Source organism: Ranitomeya imitator, chromosome 8, assembly GCF_032444005.1.
Source record: "Ranitomeya imitator isolate aRanImi1 chromosome 8, aRanImi1.pri, whole genome shotgun sequence".
NCBI classification, from domain to species: domain Eukaryota; kingdom Metazoa; phylum Chordata; class Amphibia; order Anura; family Dendrobatidae; genus Ranitomeya; species Ranitomeya imitator.
The window spans coordinates 115809938-115830369 of NC_091289.1; the positions used below are offsets into that span (position 1 = coordinate 115809938).

The following is a 20432-nucleotide window of genomic DNA, read 5'->3' on the forward strand; positions in this document are numbered from 1 at the left end:
GGTATTGTCAAGAGGAAGATGAGCGACACCAGACCCAACAATGCAGATGAGCTGAAGGCTGCTATCAAAGCAACCTGGGCTTCCATAATACCTCAGCAGTGCCACACGCTGATCACCTCCATGCCACGCCGCATTGATTCAGAAATTTATGCAAAAGGAGCCCCGACCAAGTATTGAGTGCATTTACTGAATACATATTTCACTAGGCCAATAGTTCGGATTTTAAAATAATTTTTCCAGCTGGTGTTATAAAGTGTTCTAATTTACTGAGATAATGACTTTTGGATTTTCATAGGCTGTAAGCCATAGTAATCAACATTAACAGAAATAAACACTTGAAATAGATGACTCTCTTTGCAACTTTTCAAAGTGTTTCACAACAGATTTCTGGCATAAAGACTTTAATAATTTAGGGCCCGAGTGTTTATATATACAGGTGCATCCAACAAAATTAGAATATCATCAAAAAGTTAATTTATTTCAGTTCTTCAATACAAAAAGTGAAACTCATATATTATATGGAGTCATTACAAAGTCTTTGTGGAATGTGAGGTAGTGCAAAACTGTTGCAACTTCTGGTGTTGATTTCCCACCAGTTTTGGACAGTTCTGCCAAAAAGTGGTGGAGGACAGGTGGTATGGGACAATGGCAATATCCACTTGTATAGATCATGGTGGGCTGTGGCATATTTTATACCACAAATCTTATTCCAGTCTCTAGCTGGTGTAAGAGTTGTGGCAAGATGCACAGATACAGATGCTACTATGGAGATGCTTCTAATTCATTAATAGGTGTGCACGTCTTAATGAATCAGGTGCCAGAGGGCCACTATTTTCCTGTGTTAATTTGAGAGCTGAAAATTGATAAAATAAAAACAAAAGCAGTTATTCCCACCTTTTCCTATTTCTTCACTTGCCTCCTTCCCTGATTCTCTGCAGGGTTCTTCTGGCTTTAAGGACCACAAGGTCAAGAGATTGCATTGGCCTCAGCACCAAAGTTCAAGTGAGGCCCTAGGACTGGTGAGTATGAAGGGTTTTTCTTTTGAACTCCTTCCCCTGACTTAGTCTGTAATGCTTTGGTGTCTGGATAAACTTCAGTGCATGATAACACTATTTTCTTTGCAATAAAAGCAGTTTGAGTCATACGAAACTTATTTGGACTGAATGGAATCTACCTTAGTTATATAGAAAATGTTCAGCACAGCCAAAAGGAGGAGGTGCACGGTCATAGGTTCCCAAGCCTTTATGTAAAATACAAGTGACTAGCACACTCCAAAAGTGTTGTGATGCAAAGTGGGGGTTTTATTTACATACAGTATTCACAAACGTTTCGGTCGTTACTGGACCTTCATCAGTGTGCTAATATACTAGTATGCTTAGAGAAGCCCCGAGTAGCAAAGTTAGATTGCATCAATAAGAAGCCTGAAGACATATAGGTCGCTGAGGTAGGCACAAGCCGCAGAGATACAATGGCGTGTCACAAGTGACACTAACTGCTGGATGGAGCAGGAGCCACGCGGAATGTACTGCCAGTATGGGCTGCAAAATAGTGCGCATGAGGTAGAAACAAGCTACTGAGATAGGGTAGTGTGTCACGGACTGACACTATCTGCGGAATGAAGCAGGAGGCACGTGGTATGTACCGCCAGTATGGGCTGCAAAATAGTGCTCAAGGGGTAGGCACAAACTGCTGAATGAAGCAGGGGCCACACGGTATACACTGCCAGTCTTGGCTGCAAGAATAGTGCGCACTATCCGCCTCATCAGCAACAGGAACACGCGGTGTCCACCGCAAGTGCAGGAGCCTGCTGGGCAGTATGTACTGCAGTATGTATGGGCAGTATGTACTGCCCATACTGGCGGTACATACCACGTGCCTCCTGCTTCATTCCGCAGATAGTGTCAGTCCGTGACACACTACCCTATCTCAGTAGCTTGTTTCTACCTCATGCGCACTATTTTGCAGCCCATACTGGCAGTACATTCCGCGTGGCTCCTGCTCCATCCAGCAGTTAGTGTCACTTGTGACACGCCATTGTATCTCTGCGGCTTGTGCCTACCTCCGCGACCTATATGTCTTCAGGCTTCTTATTGATGCAATCTAACTTTGCTACTCGGGGCTTCTCTAAGCATACTAGTATATTAGCACACTGATGAAGGTCCAGTAACGACCGAAACGTTTGTGAATACTGTATGTAAATAAAACCCCCACTTTGCATCACAACATTTTTGGAGTGTGCTAGTCACTTGTATTTTACATAAATGAATGGAATCTACCAACCAATTCAAAAGAACAAAAGAATCTTCTTAAACAAATGTCTAGAAATTTGCTCATGCGTAATCCATAGCTAAATTGGCATATATAAAGCTACATAAGGTAATTGAGATCACATGATGCACACAATTATTTTAGATATGTTGAACATACCATAACCTGCTGTTGAGAGACCCAGATGCTTCATTCTGTTCTTTACTAATGCTGCAAGTTCTTGCCTTTCTGATCTTTGACACAATGTCATCCTCTGTTGACTTATCCTCTCGGCTGATTTGTTGGAATGTCTTGGAACTTTTCGACTTAGTCTTCTGGCCCACTGCATGCTCTTCCTTCTCAGTAAAGGGTGGTCCGCTTGGTCACTGGATGTTGAATTTCGATGGTTGTTACGATTTGATGATGTTTCTTTGGTTTCTTTTGTGTCTTCCCATTCTTCAACACTGATAGATATCTGCGACTGAAATGAGAAAATAATTCCATGATCATTCTTAAATAGATCTTAAAGTGGATATGTCATCCAAATATTCTGCACGTCTTTTAGTCAAAAAGGCAGAAAAATTGTTTTATTTGGCAAAAAGAATCAGTTAAAGAATACTCATAACTATGAGTGTGTGTTCTGTAAATGCCCCACACGACAGTATTTTTATTGCCCAATTTGGCTTATAAAAGAGCAGAGCTGACTTTGTAACAAAATATTGCACAAGTATCAAAAATCACAAAGATTTCTGCCCCAAATTAATGATCACAAATTCAGATTGTAAGGATACAACTCAACAAAATAGTGTGAGCGTGGTGCCGTGGTGCGTTCTGCACGGTAACTTTGTCACATTCTGCAAGACTCTTTACTCAATTGAGTACCATTATTAAATCTGTCTCTCCTTCATTCTCAGCCACTTCAAAATTGTTGACAGTCTAAAGTGTAAAAGAGTCTAAAGCAAATAATATATTTGTATGCCCTAAATTTTGGTACAATTTCTGACAAACTTCTAATACATTTAGCTTTTCACTCTGGCATTTTTATTATTATTAATATTATTATTTTTTTTGTTTATTTGTTTTGCTTTCCAAGAGCCACAAAGTTTCTATTTAGCCATTATTGTAGCTAGTGTTATCATCTAGATGAGCTTTATTTTTTAATTAAATAATTTTTTAAATGCTTATAAGTATTTAATGGTTTTTATCTTTTTTTGGTGGGAGGGACTGCAATAAGCAATAGAAATTAAGATTCAAATTCTAGGTTTTGTGTTTACAGTGTATATTGTTATATAATATATGTATTTCATCTGTCTTCCGGTGGATACTCTTCCCATTCCAAGTAGGATATGTATATAAACCCGCTCACGGATATTCTGTGCATACCTGATGAATGCTGGACACAACCGAAACGTGATGGATTTTTTATTTTACACGTTATCTTCTTTTTTATCTTTTTTTCTCTCCATTGCTGGCCTCCAGGTTCAGATTTGGAGGAGATGCCAGCAGCTCACTTGAAATTGCTGCCCCTGATTGCATTACCTTGAATCCACAGTCTGCTATGGAATTGTGCCCCGTTGATTCACAACTCCCCAAGTTGAGAGTTAAATCCCTTCACCACATTCACTTTTCCTATGCACTAATGCCACACTCACATCTTATGCTACTCCCTATTTTCCTTATGGTCAGCAGGGTCTTCTCTTTCTCTTGTAGAGGGAAAGCTCTTATGGTCAGCAAGATCTACTCTTTTTCTCTCTTGAAGATGGTAAGCTCTTCTGGTCAGCAGAGTCTTCTCTTTCTCTTGAAGAGGGTAAGCTCTTATGGTCAGCATGGTATTCTCTCTCTCTGTCTTGTATAGGGTAGGCTCTTATGGTAAGAAGGGCCTTCTCTTTCTCTCTCTTGTAGAGGGTAAGCTATCATGGTCAGCAGGGTCTTCTCTTTTTCTTTCTTGTATAGGGTAAGCTCTTATGGTAAGCAGGGCCTTCTCTTTCTCTCTCTTGTAGAGGGTAAGCTATCATGGTCAGCAGGGTCTTTCTTGTATAGGGTAGGCTCTTATGGTAAGCAGGGCCTTCTCTTTCTCTCTCTTGTAGAGGGTATGTTATCATGGTAAGCAGGGCCTTCTCTTTCTCTCTCTTGTAGAGGGTAAGTTATCATGGTCAGCAGGGTCTTCTCTTTCTCTCTCTTGTAGAGGGCAAGCTCTTATGGTCAGCAGGGTCTTCTCTTTCTCTCTCTTGTAGAGGGTAAGCTCTTATGGTCAGCATGGCATTCTCTTTCTCTGTCTTGTATATGGTAAGCTCTTATGGTAAGCAGGGCCTTCTCTTTTTCTCTCTTGTAGAGGGTAGGCTATCATGGTCAGCAGGGTCTTCTCTTTCTCTTTCTTGTATAGGGTAGGCTTTTATGGTAAGCACGGCCTTCTCTTTCTCTTTCATTTATAGGGTAAGCTATCATGGTCAGCAGGGTCTTCTCTTTCTCTCTCTTGTAGAGGGTAAGTTATCATGGTCAGCAGGGTCTTCTCTTTCTCTCTCCTGTATAGGGTAAGTTATCATGGTCAGCAGGGTCTTCTCTTTCTCTCTCTTGTAGAGGGTAAGCTCTTATGGTCAACAGGGTCTTCTCTTTCTCTCTCTTGTAGAGGGTAAGCTATCATGGTCAGCAGGGTCTTCTCTTTCTCTCTCTTGTAGAGGGTAAGCTCTTATGGTCAGCAGGGTCTTCTCTTTCTCTCTCTTGTATAGGGTAAGTTATCATGGTCAGCAGGGTCTTCTCTTTCTCTCTCTTGTAGAGGGTAAGCTCTTATGGTCAACAGGGTCTTCTCTTTCTCTCTCTTGTAGAGGGTAAGCTATCATGGTCAGCAGGGTCTTCTCTTTCTCTCTCTTGTAGAGGGTAAGCTCTTATGGCCAACAGGGTCTTCTCTTTCTCTCTCTTGTTGAGGGTAAGCTCTTATAGTCAGTGGGGTTCCTTCTCTCTCTTGCCTGTAACCTGTAAGCTTTTATGGTCACCTGTGTTCTCCCTCTCCTTTCTCCCAACTGTATTATCTGAGTAATCACAAATTGAGATTGACATGAATGTTTTTGCCATGAATAAAATGTGTGGTGAAAATTCGTCAAAGTCAGCAAATTCGATTTTCCAAAGAATCAGGCATGTTGACTTAATTCATATGGTTAGTATGATTAGGACAATACCTATCAAAAAATAGATATGGTGCTGTTTATTATTTGTGGGATGGGTTGATTTTTTCATTTACACCATTTTAGGTAAAAATTTTGGTTTGTATTTATTTCATATTTTTACAGTGACTGTAAAGGATAAATAATATGATCATTGTATAACTTGGGTCATTAAAGTTGTATCAATAGCAATTATTTATATACAATTCGTTTTTAGTCTTTTTATATAAAACTAGATGGCAGCCCGATTCTAAAGAATCGGGAGTCTAGAATCCATATATACTTTATTTATTCAAATGTAAGAATAATACAATTAATAAATAATAGTAAGAAAGAACAAAAATAATAGGCAGTATATGGAGAAAACACCAAACAAAAGTTCAAAATTGGTGTGAAAATGTCACTGAACCACTTCACAACTAAATATATATAGTTTTGGTAAATGGTATTATCATTTTTTTGACGAAATTCGGCAGGAGCTTGAAGAGCAACATCACTGGGCCCGCCTCCACGCAGTAGAAACTTGCTGTGAGGTAAAAATTCAAAAATCACACCAAAATGGCGGGCGGAGTGTGTCACAGTATGGCACGTTTCTGATTGGTCGCTCGCAGCAGGCGGCAAACAATCAGACACTGGACACTGTTGACGTCACTTATCTCCGGACATTAGCTCCGGACATTAGCTCCGGATATTAGCTCCGGACAAAGCCACGGAAGTTGGCACAAATTGCAGGAAGTAGTATTCTAGGCAATTAATCTCCGGACATTAGCTCCGGACATTAGCTCCGGACATTAGCTCCGGACATTAGCTCCGGACAAAGCCACGGAAGTTGGCACAAATTGCAGGAAGTAGTATTCTAGGCAATTATATATTAGATTGTACTTTGATAAACACTTAATTCTGCCAGTAGACATGTCAGGCTTTTCAGGATGCTCATTCATTTTAAAAAGTCCTGTGCACATTATAGAGAGGGTGCCCGTGCTCGTGACCCCCATGTATCAGCTGGAATGGGAAATCATGTTATTCTGGCGTTCCTAGCCTGTTAACATCTGTTAAGATTTCATCTTGCAGGGAAAAGATATTACCGTAACATGTATAACTCATGGTTTCTGTTTTTATTTTGCAGGAACTTATCAAGTTGAGGCAACCACTTTTAGGCCGGGGTCACACTTGCGAGTTCAATGCGAGAAACTCATGCGAGTTTCCCGCATCAAGTCCTGGCACTGTCGCGAGCGATCGGCACTGGAGTGTGGCTGCATATATTTCTATGCAGCCGCACGCTCCAGTACCGAGTGCCAGCGACAGTGCCAGGACTTGATGCGGGAAACTCACTTAAGTTTCTCGCATTGAACTCGCAAGTGTGACCCCAGCCTTATTGTTCGCTCACACTTGCGATTTATAAATAAATCGGTAAGACTTTTTCTTACTTCTTATCCATGTACTGTCTGTAGACAATCCATTTCTATACTCTGCAGCTATCTTTTACAGGACCATTTACAGTTCCCTATGTTACAGAACTGTAATACATCTGTAAAATCAAATGATATACTGATGGTCCGCATTGCATCAGATATTTTTATCACAATTTATTGATTTCGGAGTGAAATCGCAACATGCAGCAATTTTTTGCTCATGCCGAATTCAGCTGAGAAAAAATACGTAGATCTGCACTGCCTCATTGGATAACATTGGTCCGAGTGCAATACGATTTTTGATCTGATAGCACTCATCTGATTTATGCACCAGTGTGAGCGAGGCCTTATAGTGAATTCCTACAACCAGTGGCGTAACTACCGCGGTCGCAGCGGTCGCCAGTGCGACCGGGCCCGGCAGGTCAGGGGCCCGGGCCCGGCAGGCAGGCTCGGACTGGCAGTGCCTCCCCCCGCTCCAGGGCCTCCCCCCCCTTCCCCGCCACCGCCACCGCCACCACCGCCGCCGCTGCCTTGAATACTCACCCTGCTCCAGCGATGGTCTCGGCGTCTGCACTGCAGCTCGTTCCTGCTTGAGCGGTCACGTGACACCGCTCATTAAGATCATGAATATGCGCATATTCATGATCTTAATGAACGGTGTCACATGACCGCTCAAGCAGGAAGAAGGTGCTGCGCCGGCGCCGCCGTCTGGAGTCGGGACAGAGCGCGAGGGATGTCGGCACGGCCGTGCAGTGGGAAGACAGGTGAGTATGAGGGACGGGGGAACGGGGGGGGGATGAAGGAGGACATAAGCCGGCGCGCCGAGCAGGAGCGGAGAGCTAAGCCTGCATACAGGGGGGAATATGAGCCATGCAGGGGGGAATATGAGCCATGCAGGGGGGATATGAGCCATGCAGGGGGGGATATGAGCCATGCAGGGGGGATATAAGCCATGCAGGGGGGAATATGAGCCATGCAGGGGGGAATATGAGCCATGCAGGGGGGAATATGAGCCATGCAGGGGGGAATATGAGCCATGCAGGGGGGAATATGAGCCATGCAGGGGGGGATATGAGCCATGCAGGGGGGAATATGAGCCATACAGGGGGGAATATGAGCCATGCATACAGGAGGGGGAATATGAGCTATGTATATGGGATAGGAGGGAGATGAGCCATGCATACAGGAGGGGGGTCATTATACAGTATTGAGCATCATGTGTGGCCGTTATACAGTATGCAGCATCATGTGTGGCCATTATACAGTATGGAGCATCATGTGTGGTGGCCGTTATACAGTATTGAGCATCATGTGTGGCCATTATTCTATGGGGGTTACATTGAGTTGTATGGCAGGGCTGCAGGTGGGGGGCCCCATTTGGAAGTTCGCACCGGGGCCCCTAACTTTGTAGTTACGCCACTGCCTACAACCTATAACTAGAGTTGAGAGAATTTGTTCGGACTCGATCGCCGAATCTGAATTTGCCAGATTTGTGCCATATTGGTACTCTGTTCGTGTCGATGTATGTTTGATGATCAGTTCTGGACATATCTGGTAATTTCTACTCCCATTGACTATAATGATGTTCGGCTGTGTTCTACGAATACTGCAAAAACAATATTCGATCGTATTCAGAACCAAATCCGAACAAATTCACTCAACTCTACCTATAACCTAAGATGTCGTCCCAGAGGCAGGCAAAAATTCCATGAGGCAGATGCTATTGGCCCCATATTAGGGGAAAAATGTCTGTCCTGAAAGCAATCATGGTAATGAGACGATTTCCTTGGATAAATGAAATAATTTCCTATTATTGGAATTTAAAACATTTACCCTACATACTGTACCCTGTAATTTGAAGATGTTCATAAATATTTGTAGTTATGGTAAATAGCAGATAAGAACTATTTCAATATTTTATTTTTTATGGGCATTAAGTAATTAAAGGGAATCTGTCAGCAGTTTTTTGATATGCAATCCGAGAGCAGCATAAAGTAGGAGAAGAGACCCTGATTTCAGGAATATGTCACTTACTGGACTGCTTGGTGGAGTTTTAATAGAATCCCTGATTTATCTGCTGTAGAAGTAGTGTGGTATCCCACAAAGTGGCCATTTCTATGGGATGCCGGAAATATAATGTTTTCATATAAATGATAGTAGGTCATAGGAGGCGAAGTGTTATAAGGAGGGTAAAAGCTGCAAATAGGACAACATCACAGGGCTGTCGGTAAAGTAAATAGAAGGAATATCAGTAATTTGTGCAGTGCTTACCTTCCTTAGGGAGAAGTATAGCCAGTAGCATAGCTACCAGGGGGGCAGAGGGTGCGGGCGCCCCGTGCTCGGTGCTCGGAGGGGGCCCACCCAGAGCTACGCTACTGTAACTGTATACAGATACCTTCTGCGGCAGAGCAGGGAGAATAGATCTCCCTGCTCTGTCACCGGCTGCTATGGGGCCCCTGAGGAGGCGGGGGACCCGGTGCCAGCAGTGGGCCCCCGTCTGTCATTGGAAGATCAGCTGTACTGGCATTTAGCCGATACAGCTGATCGCATTGATGGGAGAAGGAGCGCTCCGCTCCTTCTCCCATCATCCCCCTATCAGTGTCAGCGTCTGACGTCGCCAACACTGACAGCGGGCGAGATGATGTCACTGCCCAGCGCATGCTGTGAGGAGATCAGCAGGAGCAGTGCAGGAACCAGGAAGAAGAGGGGTGAGCATTTTTTTATTTTTTTATGGGTGCTGCCTTATTACAGGGTCTGCCTATGGGGATCTGCCGCCTTATTACAGGGTCTGCCTATGGGGTCTGCTGCCTTATTACAGGGTCTGACTATGGGGGCTGCCTTATTACAGGGTCTGCCTATGGGGGTCTGCTACCTTATTACAGGGTCTGCCTATGGGGATCTGCCGCCTTATTACAGGGTCTGCCTATGGGGATCTGCTGCCTTATTACAGGGTCTGCCTATGGGGGTCTGCTACCTTATTACAGGGTCTGCCTATGGGGGTCTGCCATCTTATTACAGTGTCTGCCTATTGGGATCTGCCACCTTATTACAGGGTCTGCCTATGGGGGTCTGCTGCCTTATTACAGGGCCTGCCTATGGGGATCTGCTGCCTTATTATGGGGTCTGAGAATGGGGGTCTGCCGCCTTATTACAGGGTCTGACTATGGGGGTCTGCCGCCTTATTACAGGGGCTGCCCATGGGGTCTGCTGTCTTATTACAGGGGCTGCCTATGGGGGGCTGCCGCCTTATTACAGTGTCTGCATATGGGGGTCTGCCGCCTTATTACAGGGGCTTCCTATGGGGGTCTGCTGCCTTATTACAGGATCTGCCTAAGGAGGTCTGCCGCCTTATTACAGGGTCTGACTATGGGGGCTGCCTTATTACAGGGTCTGCCTATGGGGCTGCCTTATTACAGAGTCTGCCTATGGGGGTCTGTCATGTTATTACAGGATCTGCCTAAGGAGGTCTGCCGCCTTATTACAGAGTCTGCCTATGGGGTCTGCCGCCTTATTACAGGGTCTGCCTATGGGGGTCTGCCGCCATATTACAGGGTCTGCCTCTGGGGGACTGCCTTATTACAGGGTCTGGCTATGGGGGTCTGCCGCCCTATTACAGTGTCTGCCTATGGGGATCTGCCGCCTTATTACAGGGTCTGCCTATGGGGTTCTGCCGCCTTATTACAGGGTCTGACTATGGGGGTTGTTATGATCTGGTGGCCTTGGAGCAGCATGAGACGTACTCTGGAGAAGGTGGCACCTGTACTGACCGCAAACTCTGAACTTAGCAGCTCAACTAGAAGTAGCCGTGGGGGGTACCTAACGCTCCCTAGACCCCTCGACACAACCTAAGAATTAACTACCCCTAAAGACAGAAACAGGAAACCTATCTTGCTTCAGAGAAAATCCCCAAAGGATAGACAGCCCCCCACAAATATTGACTGTGAGAGGAGAGGGAAATAACATACGCCGACATGAAATCAGGATTTAGCATAGGAGGCCATACTAGCTAAAAAGAAAGGATAGAACAGAGTACTATGCGGTCAGTATTAAAACACAAGAAAATATCCACCACAGAAAATACAAAACACCACATCTGACTAAAGACATGGAGGGTATATCTGCATCTCCAGAGACACAGCTTGGCTGCAAAAAATCCTTCACAACAAAGCTGGACAAGACAAAACATGAAAAATGCACAGAACTATAAAGTCCACAGCAGGTGGACAGCAAAAACAAAGCCAGGACTTATCTTTGAAGAAAAGCACAGCGAACAGGAGAGACCAGAAGGGATGTGAATCCTCCAAAAACAATGTTCGACTGGCACTGACTAAAGGAACAAGCAAGGCTATATAGCCCAGCCCAAATTGCAAAAAATAGATACACCTGATAAATGCTGCGATCCAACTACCGCAGCACTACTACTCATAACCACCGGTGGGAGCCCAAGAGCAGAATTCACAACAGGGGGTGCAGCCTTATTACAGGGTCTGACTATGGGGTGCCGCTTATTACAGGGTCTGCCTTTGGGGGTACTGCCTTATGCTATAGAGTCTGCCTATGGGGAGTGACTGGGCAGACTGGGCCCATCGCTGATTGGTCGAGGCAACCTTTATGACATCATCGTCGCCATGGCAACCATTATGACATCTACGTCGATACTGTGCCCGTCGCTGAATCAGAAACGTGGGATTTCTACGTCCTTTATGACATCATTGTCGCTGTGCCCATTGCCTGGCGGCCTCGACCAATCAGAGACGCGGGATTTCTATGTCGATACTGTGCCCGTCGCTGATTGGTCGCGGCCTGGCGGCCTCGACCAATCAGAGACGTAGGATTTCCAGGACAGACAGACAGAGACGGAAAAACCCTTAGACAATTATATATATAGATTGTGGACTATTTGGTGCATTATGCTACTGTATATGGAGGCTATCTAGGTGGCCATCATACAGCATGGAGATTACAGTGTGGGGGTCATTATACATTGTTGGAGCCATCCAACAGTTTGGGGGCTACTAAGGAGTCAGTATACTGTGTGAGTGGTAGTATACGGTGAGGGGGCATTACACTGTGTATAAGAGAGCATCATGCTGTGTATAGAGGAGCTATACAGGAGGGAGACACGGGACATTATTAAATGTAAAGTGGGCACTTATTGTTATAGGGGAACTCAGGTTACTGTGGCTATTAAAGGGGCACACAGGGCAATAATACTTTCTAGGGGGCAAAATATGGGCTCTGTTTTCTAGAGCACTTGCACCCGGCATTACTATATTATAGAGGGTTGCTTTAGAGTTTAGAGGGCACAGAGAACCACACAGCCGGTGCAGTAATAGGGACACATATGGCAGCAGCGGCTCAGTATTGGGGTATCGGGCAGTAAAAGGGACACATATGGCAGCAGCGGCTCAGTATTGGGGTATCAGGTGCAGTAATAGGGACACATACGGCAGCAGCGGCTCAGTATTGGGGTATCAGGTGCAGTAATAAGGTCACATACGGCAGCAGCAACTCAGTATTGAGGTATCAGGTGCAGTAATAGGGACACATACAGCAGCAGTGGCTCAGTATTGGGGTATCGGGGCAGTAATAGAGACACATATGGCAGCAGCTGCTCAGTATTGGGGTATCAGGTGCAGTAATAGGGTCACATACGGCAGCAGCAGCTCAGTATTTGGGTATCAGGGGCAGTAATAGGGACACATACGGCAGCAGCGGCTCAGTATTGGGGTATCAGCAGGATGAGGAGTTTGTGCAGGTTGGGAATTGATGGTGATGGGGCTGGAATATGAGAAGTGAAATGTGTCTTTGCTGTTTTCTCTGCAGGTGAGTCGTTGCTGGAAGAAGTTGTGTCGGTCTGGGCGAGAGGGAAAAGACGGGAAAAGTGAATGATTCCATCAGAAAGGACATCAGCAGTAAGTCAGTATCTGTAATTGTGCAGTGATCTGTTATATGTTCTGTAGGGCTGGTATCTACCACTGACCATATGGCGGTAATATCCATGTTGGAATTTATATAGAGATTATCTTCAGTAACAGCGCTGTCATCTGCTGAGGTTCTCCTCCACTATTAGGGCGCGTCACCGAGTTGTAATCAAGGTTACCTGGTTAGGGGCCCACTCAGAGTTTTGCCCCCCTGAACCAAAACCCTAGCTACGCCTCTGAGTATAGCAATTATAAACTAAAAACTAGATAATAGCACTGGCGCTTACCACTGTAGGGAAGAAAAAAGGGAGGAGGTCCAGGAGCTGCTGGCGATTAAAACAGGTTCTGTGTAGGTACCTGTTAAAAGGTAGAGTGACTAGTAACAAGGTAAAATAATCGCCGCGCTAGCTAGACTAGGTGGAGATATAGCAAGGGAAAATAGTCCCAAAAATAGATAAAAATATATAATATTCTAGTACTCACTTGCTTGTTAAAAAAGTAACTGTCATGCGTAGGTCGATCAGGAAGTCCTATTTGCTGAAGCAACTGTTGGGAGAGCTGAAATAGTGGTTCAGGTAAATTGGGGATAAATATATATATATGGTGCACTTAAGGTATAAGGATGTACTTACAGGTGCTACAGAGTGCAATGCACTGCAGTGCCCGTAAAAGGGAGTTATTTAGAATAGATAGTCCACTGGAGCTGTGCCGGGTTTTGGCATTTGAGGAATTGCTGCCAGTGAGGAGAGGTACCAATTCCGTGTAACCGGTGTAATATGGAGTCTCTGTAGTATGTAGATAAACACATATGGGGTGCAGTTATAGTACCCTGGATAGTAATCAGGTGTAAATGCCCCGATACAGCTTGTTTGGAGTGGTTGGTAAGAAGGCACACTTACTTGCAAGGTTGTAGATAAGGTTTGAGGGCTGTGCAGGACCCGCCGGGTAATTGAATGCGACCGAGCTGGAGAGTAACGCTCGGGGCTTGCTGCAAGAGAGGAGGAGAGTTTGGCACGTGAAGCGCTATGGTCGGGGACCTCAGGAGTAGATGGGAGGCGCCCGTAGTCCGCGTGCTCCGGCTGTGAACGACGCTGAAATACGGCGCGCGAGGTGGGCGGAGCTAAAGTGTGATGTCGCAGATGAGCAAGGACGGAGGCTCGGTTAGGGAAATTAACCAACACGTTTCGAGAGGTGTCTCCTCTCTTCATCAGGGCTGTCTCCATAACCGGCTGCTCACCTCAATATATACCCAAGGCTCCCCATTACTCCATATTGCTTGATTGATTGATTGACTGATGCTTGTTTAGATTAGTGAATAATGTGATAGGGCTTTAGAAGACTTGATTGCTAATTAGTGGCAGGCTAAGAGATTAATTGTATAAATTGTAGTACAAAAGGGCCATGCCATGAAAGGCAGATAATCAATATTATATGTTGGGCCCATGAAAGTTGCTGTGTGTGTATGGAGGACCCCTTGTAAAACACCTGTGGATATACCTACATTAATAAGGTGGTGGGCTACTACTGAATATATAGATGATAGATATAATTAAAAATGCAATTTTATTATTAGTTAAAAAATAAAAATATGAAAAAGTGAAAATTAGAAATATAGAGTAATAAATAAAATAAAACATGGGAAATACATGTAAAAATTGTGTATGTATAAAAATATAAAAATACACTCAAATAAAATAGGCAAAGTATATATGCTAACGTGCATTAGTGCGTATATAATAGTGCTGAGACAGTCGGGTGAGTACCTGAGCATTTGTAGCTAGAGTGTTAGAATGCGTAAAGCTCGATCTCCTGGTTCAGGCCATTAGGGGCCAGACTGTCTAGAGTAAATATCCATTTGGATTCGATTCTGGACATAGCTTTTAGGAAGTCCCCGCCCCTAGGGTTCGGCGAGACCACTTGAATGCCACAAAAGAAAATTCCACGGCAAGATTGGTTATGTTTCTCGGAAAAGTGCCGTGACAATGGATGTCCCTTAAATTCCTTGCTAATATTGTCCAAATTTTCTTTAATTCTATTCTGTAGACGTCTTTTGGTTCTACCTACATTCAGTATATTTTTTCACAAGGGCATATTAGGATGTAGATGACACACTTTAGCTCCGCCCACCTCATGCGCCGTATTCCAGCGTCGCTCATGGCCGGAGCACGCGGACTACGGGCGCCTCCCGTGTACTCCTGAGGCCCCTGACCATAGCGCTTCACGTGCCAAACACTCCTTCTCTCTGGCAGCAAGTCCCGAGCGTTACTCTCCAGCTCGGTCACATTCAATTACCCGGCGGGTCCTGCACAGCCCTCAAACCTTATCTACAACCTTGCAAGTAAGTGTGCCTTCTTACCAACCACTCCAAACAAGCTGTATCGGGGCATTTATACCTGATTACTATCCAGGGTACTATAACTGCACCCCATATGTGTTTATCTACATACTACAGAGACTCCATATTACACCGGTAACACGGAATTGGTACCTCTCCTCACTGGCAGCAATTCCTCAAACGCCAAAACGCGGCACAGCTCCAGTGGACTATCTATTCTAAATAACTCCCTTTTATGGGCCCTGCAGTGCATTGCATGCGGTAGCACCTGTAAGTACATCCTTATACCTTAAGTGCACTATATATATATATATACATATATATATATTTATCCCCAATTTACCTGAACCACTATTTCAGCTCTCCCAACAGCTGTTTCAGCAAATAGGACTTCCTGATCGACCTACGCATGACAGTTCCTTTTTTATCAAGCAAGTGAGTACTAGAATATTATATATTATATATAAACTGTAGGGTGGGTAGAAACAATCATGTTGAGAAATCCCATGAAAAGATCTGCAAGATGAAATGCATATCTTGAAATGCTAATAGTTAAAAGTCAGGCAAGGTTAAGCAATTTGCTGGTTAACTGGTGGACCTGCAAATAAGTAGGATTAATCTTCTGATCCAAGAGAACAATAACAGCTTTCCATGCTCCGTACTTTGCCGCATCACATGACCAGCTACGTCACACAGTTCTTGCCGGCTTGGAAGCAGCCACTGGATTGCATCGCGGTGTAGAGATGCCCACGCTACAATGGAAAGGAGCATGAAGTAGTGCCTGTCACCGGCCAGGACAGCGCTCTGGAAGATTCATTGTCTTACTACCACAAGCCATCCTCTCTACCTTGAAGGAGATCTACTAAGGACACATATCCAGGACTATTTACCAATGATAGATCAGCATCCCCAGTATACTTAAACGGAACCTGTCACCTCGTTTCCCGCTATAAGATGCAGCTGGGCCAAACTTTGCTCTGCCCTCAACAGGGCAAATCAGTACGCCTGAGCAGGAGCGCGGCAGGAAGTAAGCAGGATGACGACATCGTATAAAGATAGGAGGCGCCAGACCTGCGACACCTATCGGACCGGACCGCCCCTGGGTGAGTATAATAAAACTTGTTTTTCTTCTCTCTCAGGTTGTATTGGGTTCTTATCTACAGCATTAAAGAATACTGAAAATAAGACCCGAAAGGCAGTGGCCACATCTTATAGTGGCAAAACAAGGTGACAGGTTCACTTGAAGCACGGTAAAACCATACACTTCCATCCTCAAATGTCTCTTTGTAGGCCTATTGTGAGTACATGTTGACATTGCCTAAAAGCTGTTATTGTCCTCTTGGATCAGAAGTTTAATCCTACTTATTTGCAGGTACACCAGTTAACCAGTAAATTATTTAACCTTGCCTGACTTTGAACTATTACCATTTCAAGATCTGCATTTTATCTTGCACATCGTTTCTGGGGATTTCTCAACACGATTGTTTCTACCCTCCCTACAGTTTATAATTGCTATACTTCTCCTTAAGGACGGTAAGCACAGTGCAAATTACTGATAATCCTTCTTTTTATATAAATGCTGTGAATTTTTATGTGGACTATGCATTTTAAATACATTGTGAGGCCTGCTGACAGGCAGCACAGAAAGGGTTAATCTTCTCCTCACAGGCTGGATCAGGTCACCCAGCTCTGTTTTAATATGCAGAAAGTTCTGGAAAAATGCCTCAGGGCAGCCAGCCAATTACTGCAGCTCTACAGTCACATATAAATGGGAGGAGCCAAGTCCTGTGAGAGAGTTTTAATTTGAAGTGGCAGTTGGTGGTCGGACATCTTGAGAAGAGGAAGCCATTTTGTAGGTGAAGGAATTACTTACCTTCTCACTGCCTGCTTTGCTTAAAAAGGGGTTTGCCATGATAATGGGAGCTAATAGTTTTCATATGAGGAAGACTACCATTGCACCTCTAGGAGGAAGAATTACCTCCGGGCAGAAATAGAGCACAGTGCTGAAGAAGAAATATTCAGACTTAATAAAACCAGAGGTTACTAAGATCTGCCTATCTGCAGGTACCCAGCAATATTCATCCGTGAGTGTAATACTGTACCTCAGTTTCCTTCTGTTTATAATAATTTGCCCCATTACCTTCAGTAAAAAGACTTCTGTTTTAAATTCTTAAGGCTACTTCATGACTGGGGCTCAAATGCACCAACTACTACCACCATCATCATCTTCTGCCTAGAGGCAGTTACTGTGCTAACGTTGTATTGTGGGGTTTCCTGTGTGTGTGCAATTTGAGAAGGAAAGACTCTTCTCCTGATAGAAAGTTTGGACCCCGTAAGATACATCATACCCTGTCCAGAGTACAACCCTCAGCCATACGCCACATGAGAACGCCACAAGCAGCAGTGCTCAGATACTGAGCTGTGTATAACCCCGCCCACATCAATGATTGGCAGCTTTATGTACACTGAAAATGGTTAACAAGCTACGACTCAGCGGTGGGGGACGGTTACAAAATTTAGCTGAACAAGCCTATTCCTGCACTTTCCTACACCTTTTCCTGCACTGGTAATCTCCTGCGGATAAAATACTGATTGTATTGAAACTACAGCACACAGTCAAATTAGTGACACATACTTGGAATCAGGGTTTCTGCCATTAAATGTTGCTGATCTCATATTAAATGGCAAAAATCTGCTGACATCTTCCCTTTAAGTGCAGAAAAATAGATGAACCATTAATAAGGCCTAGTACAGCAGCTCTCTTTTCCCAACTGCAAAAGTTTGATCTGTTATACTGTTTCCAGTTTTGCACAAAGTGTTTGGAAAAGAGTGAAAACTTTTACATAAATTTTTGTTTATGAAGAATGCAATTAGAGATAGTGGCATGAATGTCAGTGACATCATATTGCTTGTCTGGAGTTAGTCTTCTGTGCTTTCTGATCATACCAGAAATTAGAGCAGGAGATCAGAGCTGACTGACAGGGTGCATCTCACATACGGCGAAATCTGCTCTAAGGCTATGTTCAGACTAGCGTTGCGCGCCGCTGCGTCGGCGACGCAACGCACGACGCACACAAAAACGCGGCAAAACACACGCAAAAACGCTGCGTTTTGCGACGCGTGCGTCGTTTTTTGCCGAAAATCGGACGCAAGAAAAATGCAACTTGCTGCGTTTTCTTGGTCCGACGCTAGCGGCAAAAAAGACGCAAGTGTTGCAAAACGCATGCGTCCCCCATGTTAAACATAGGGGCGCATGACGCTAAGGCGACGCACGCTAGCAGAACGCTAGTGTGAACGTAGCCTAAGCTCTGTGGGGGTAAAATGGTGCCATATAATACGATGATTGCAGTACATTAGGGGGATAAAACTTATATAAAAGTGAATAGGGGCACAAAATCTGATCAGATACAGGCTGCCATTCGTACGACACACATTTCAAGATTCATTACAATTATCAACATTGGAAACTATATTTGGACTTAACGAATTATTCATGTAAAAACTGGATGACATAGAGATGACACAAATGCACTCAGGGATTGCACATGGATGACAATATGAATGACATTTTTGGGGGATGAAAAATGCACACAGGGATTGCATATGGTTGACAATATGAATGAAAAATAGTTTTTTTTCTGGATAAAAAAAATGGACACAGGGATTGCTTATGGATGACAATATGAATTAAAAATAGTTTTTTTTGGATGAAAAATGAACACAGGGATTGCATATGGATGACAATATGAATTAAAAATTGTTTTATATTTATATTTTTTATATATACTCATCAGAAGAAGGCCGCACTGTGCAAGTGACCTATTCTTTTTTGTCTGTGTGACAGATACATGCAGAATTTTTACCCTGCATATGATTGCAGTACATTGCTTTCTCCAGCAGATAAATATTTTACACTTTTACTGAAAAGATTTCTGCAAATTAAAAATAACAAAATAAATGTTTTTTTTTTCCTCTGCTTCTCCCCCTCCATGCTCCCTACACTAAGATAAGGGTGCCATGTCACTGTCTGCCTCAGGTATCTGAAACCGCTGCCGGTCACCACATTTCTCAAAGGTAACGCACATTTTTGATTCAAACAATATAAAAATATTTAAAAAAAACCAGGAGAGTAAAGACAAAACAAACTTACTTGAGAGGCCATTTCTCGAGACTGACATAGGGAAAGAGGGAAAACAGATATAGAGATCTAATTTAACATTAGGCAGGACAAAAACATAGGACACAATGTTATTTTATACAGATCACATATATTTAAGAAAAGATGGACAGTGCGGAGAGATACGTGACAGGAGGAGAACAAAATTCAAAACGAAAGGAACAAAATCAGAAAATAGGTTTTACAGAAAAAAAAGCACATTATCAGATAATTTCACATTGATATAATATACATTGATCAGACACCCATGATGATTGTAAAAATTAATCATTTTTTACTTCCCTGAGACATCATTTAGCAGGTTTAATGGTTCATTAACACTTTGGCACAATTATTTAGCTTATAAATAGATGTGATCTACAGGCTTCAGACTTAGAGACTTCATATATTCATGATATTATTTATTGTTCTTAATGCTGCATTGAAAACTCTGCTAGTTATTTTTTATCAATTAGCATGCTAGTTGTCAGTTTACAGTTAGCTTTCATGCCTCCATATTGTTCCTCATTTTCATGTGGATTTAGCTGTAAATTGTTCCTAAAATAAAATCTGTTTTTGCTATGTTATCTGAGAACAGCAATATGTTATCAGTCAGGAATCCCTAACATCCCCAAACTCTCCCAAGTCATTATCTCATTTATATTTACAGCGACTAAATAAACCATAGCCTCAGATTAGAAGAAAACAGGCCCAGACCTAACCGAGGTCAAAAGACCTCTTTAATTGTATATGATTAATGAAAAAATATCAGCCATACTTGCAGATAGAATCCACAGATTTGAGAAGGTTTGCTCCTCTGCAGAATGCATCAATCTTACCCCCTTCACTACTCCGTCACTTCATCTAAAGCAGAGGTCCCCAACCTTTCTGACCTTGAGAGCCACATCCATCTATGAAAGAGGGTTGTGAGTCACATTCAGCTCTGAGAGAGGGTCGCGAGCAACAACCGGCTCCTTCCCCACTCACAGTAGTGACATCGAGAGCCTCCATTACCAGTATAATGACAACCAAAGCTTTTTCACTGAAATCACACCAAGGCAGTATGCCAAACTCCCCATTCATAGCTACTCTTCTGCATAAAGTTACTCACAAAAGTCACCATTTGGAGATCTGCTCTTAATAGTTATTTACACCTGGCACTAAAGCAACAAGCTGGTAGGCAGCCACGAGCCACACATC

The 20432-nt window shown here is 43.6% G+C and overlaps 1 protein-coding gene across 1 annotated transcript in view; it reads right to left on the bottom strand.

Annotated features, from left to right (window-relative positions):
* Positions 1-20432, bottom strand: part of KCNT2 (potassium sodium-activated channel subfamily T member 2) — a 1033274-nt gene that overhangs the window by 98297 nt on the left and 914545 nt on the right. Inside the window, exons 26-27 of the mRNA XM_069737282.1 lie at positions 19227-19247; positions 2428-2728 (exon numbers count right to left, since the gene is read on the bottom strand). Of these exons, the coding sequence (XP_069593383.1) occupies positions 2428-2728; positions 19227-19247 (322 nt within the window). The remainder of the gene's footprint in view (positions 1-2427; positions 2729-19226; positions 19248-20432) is intronic.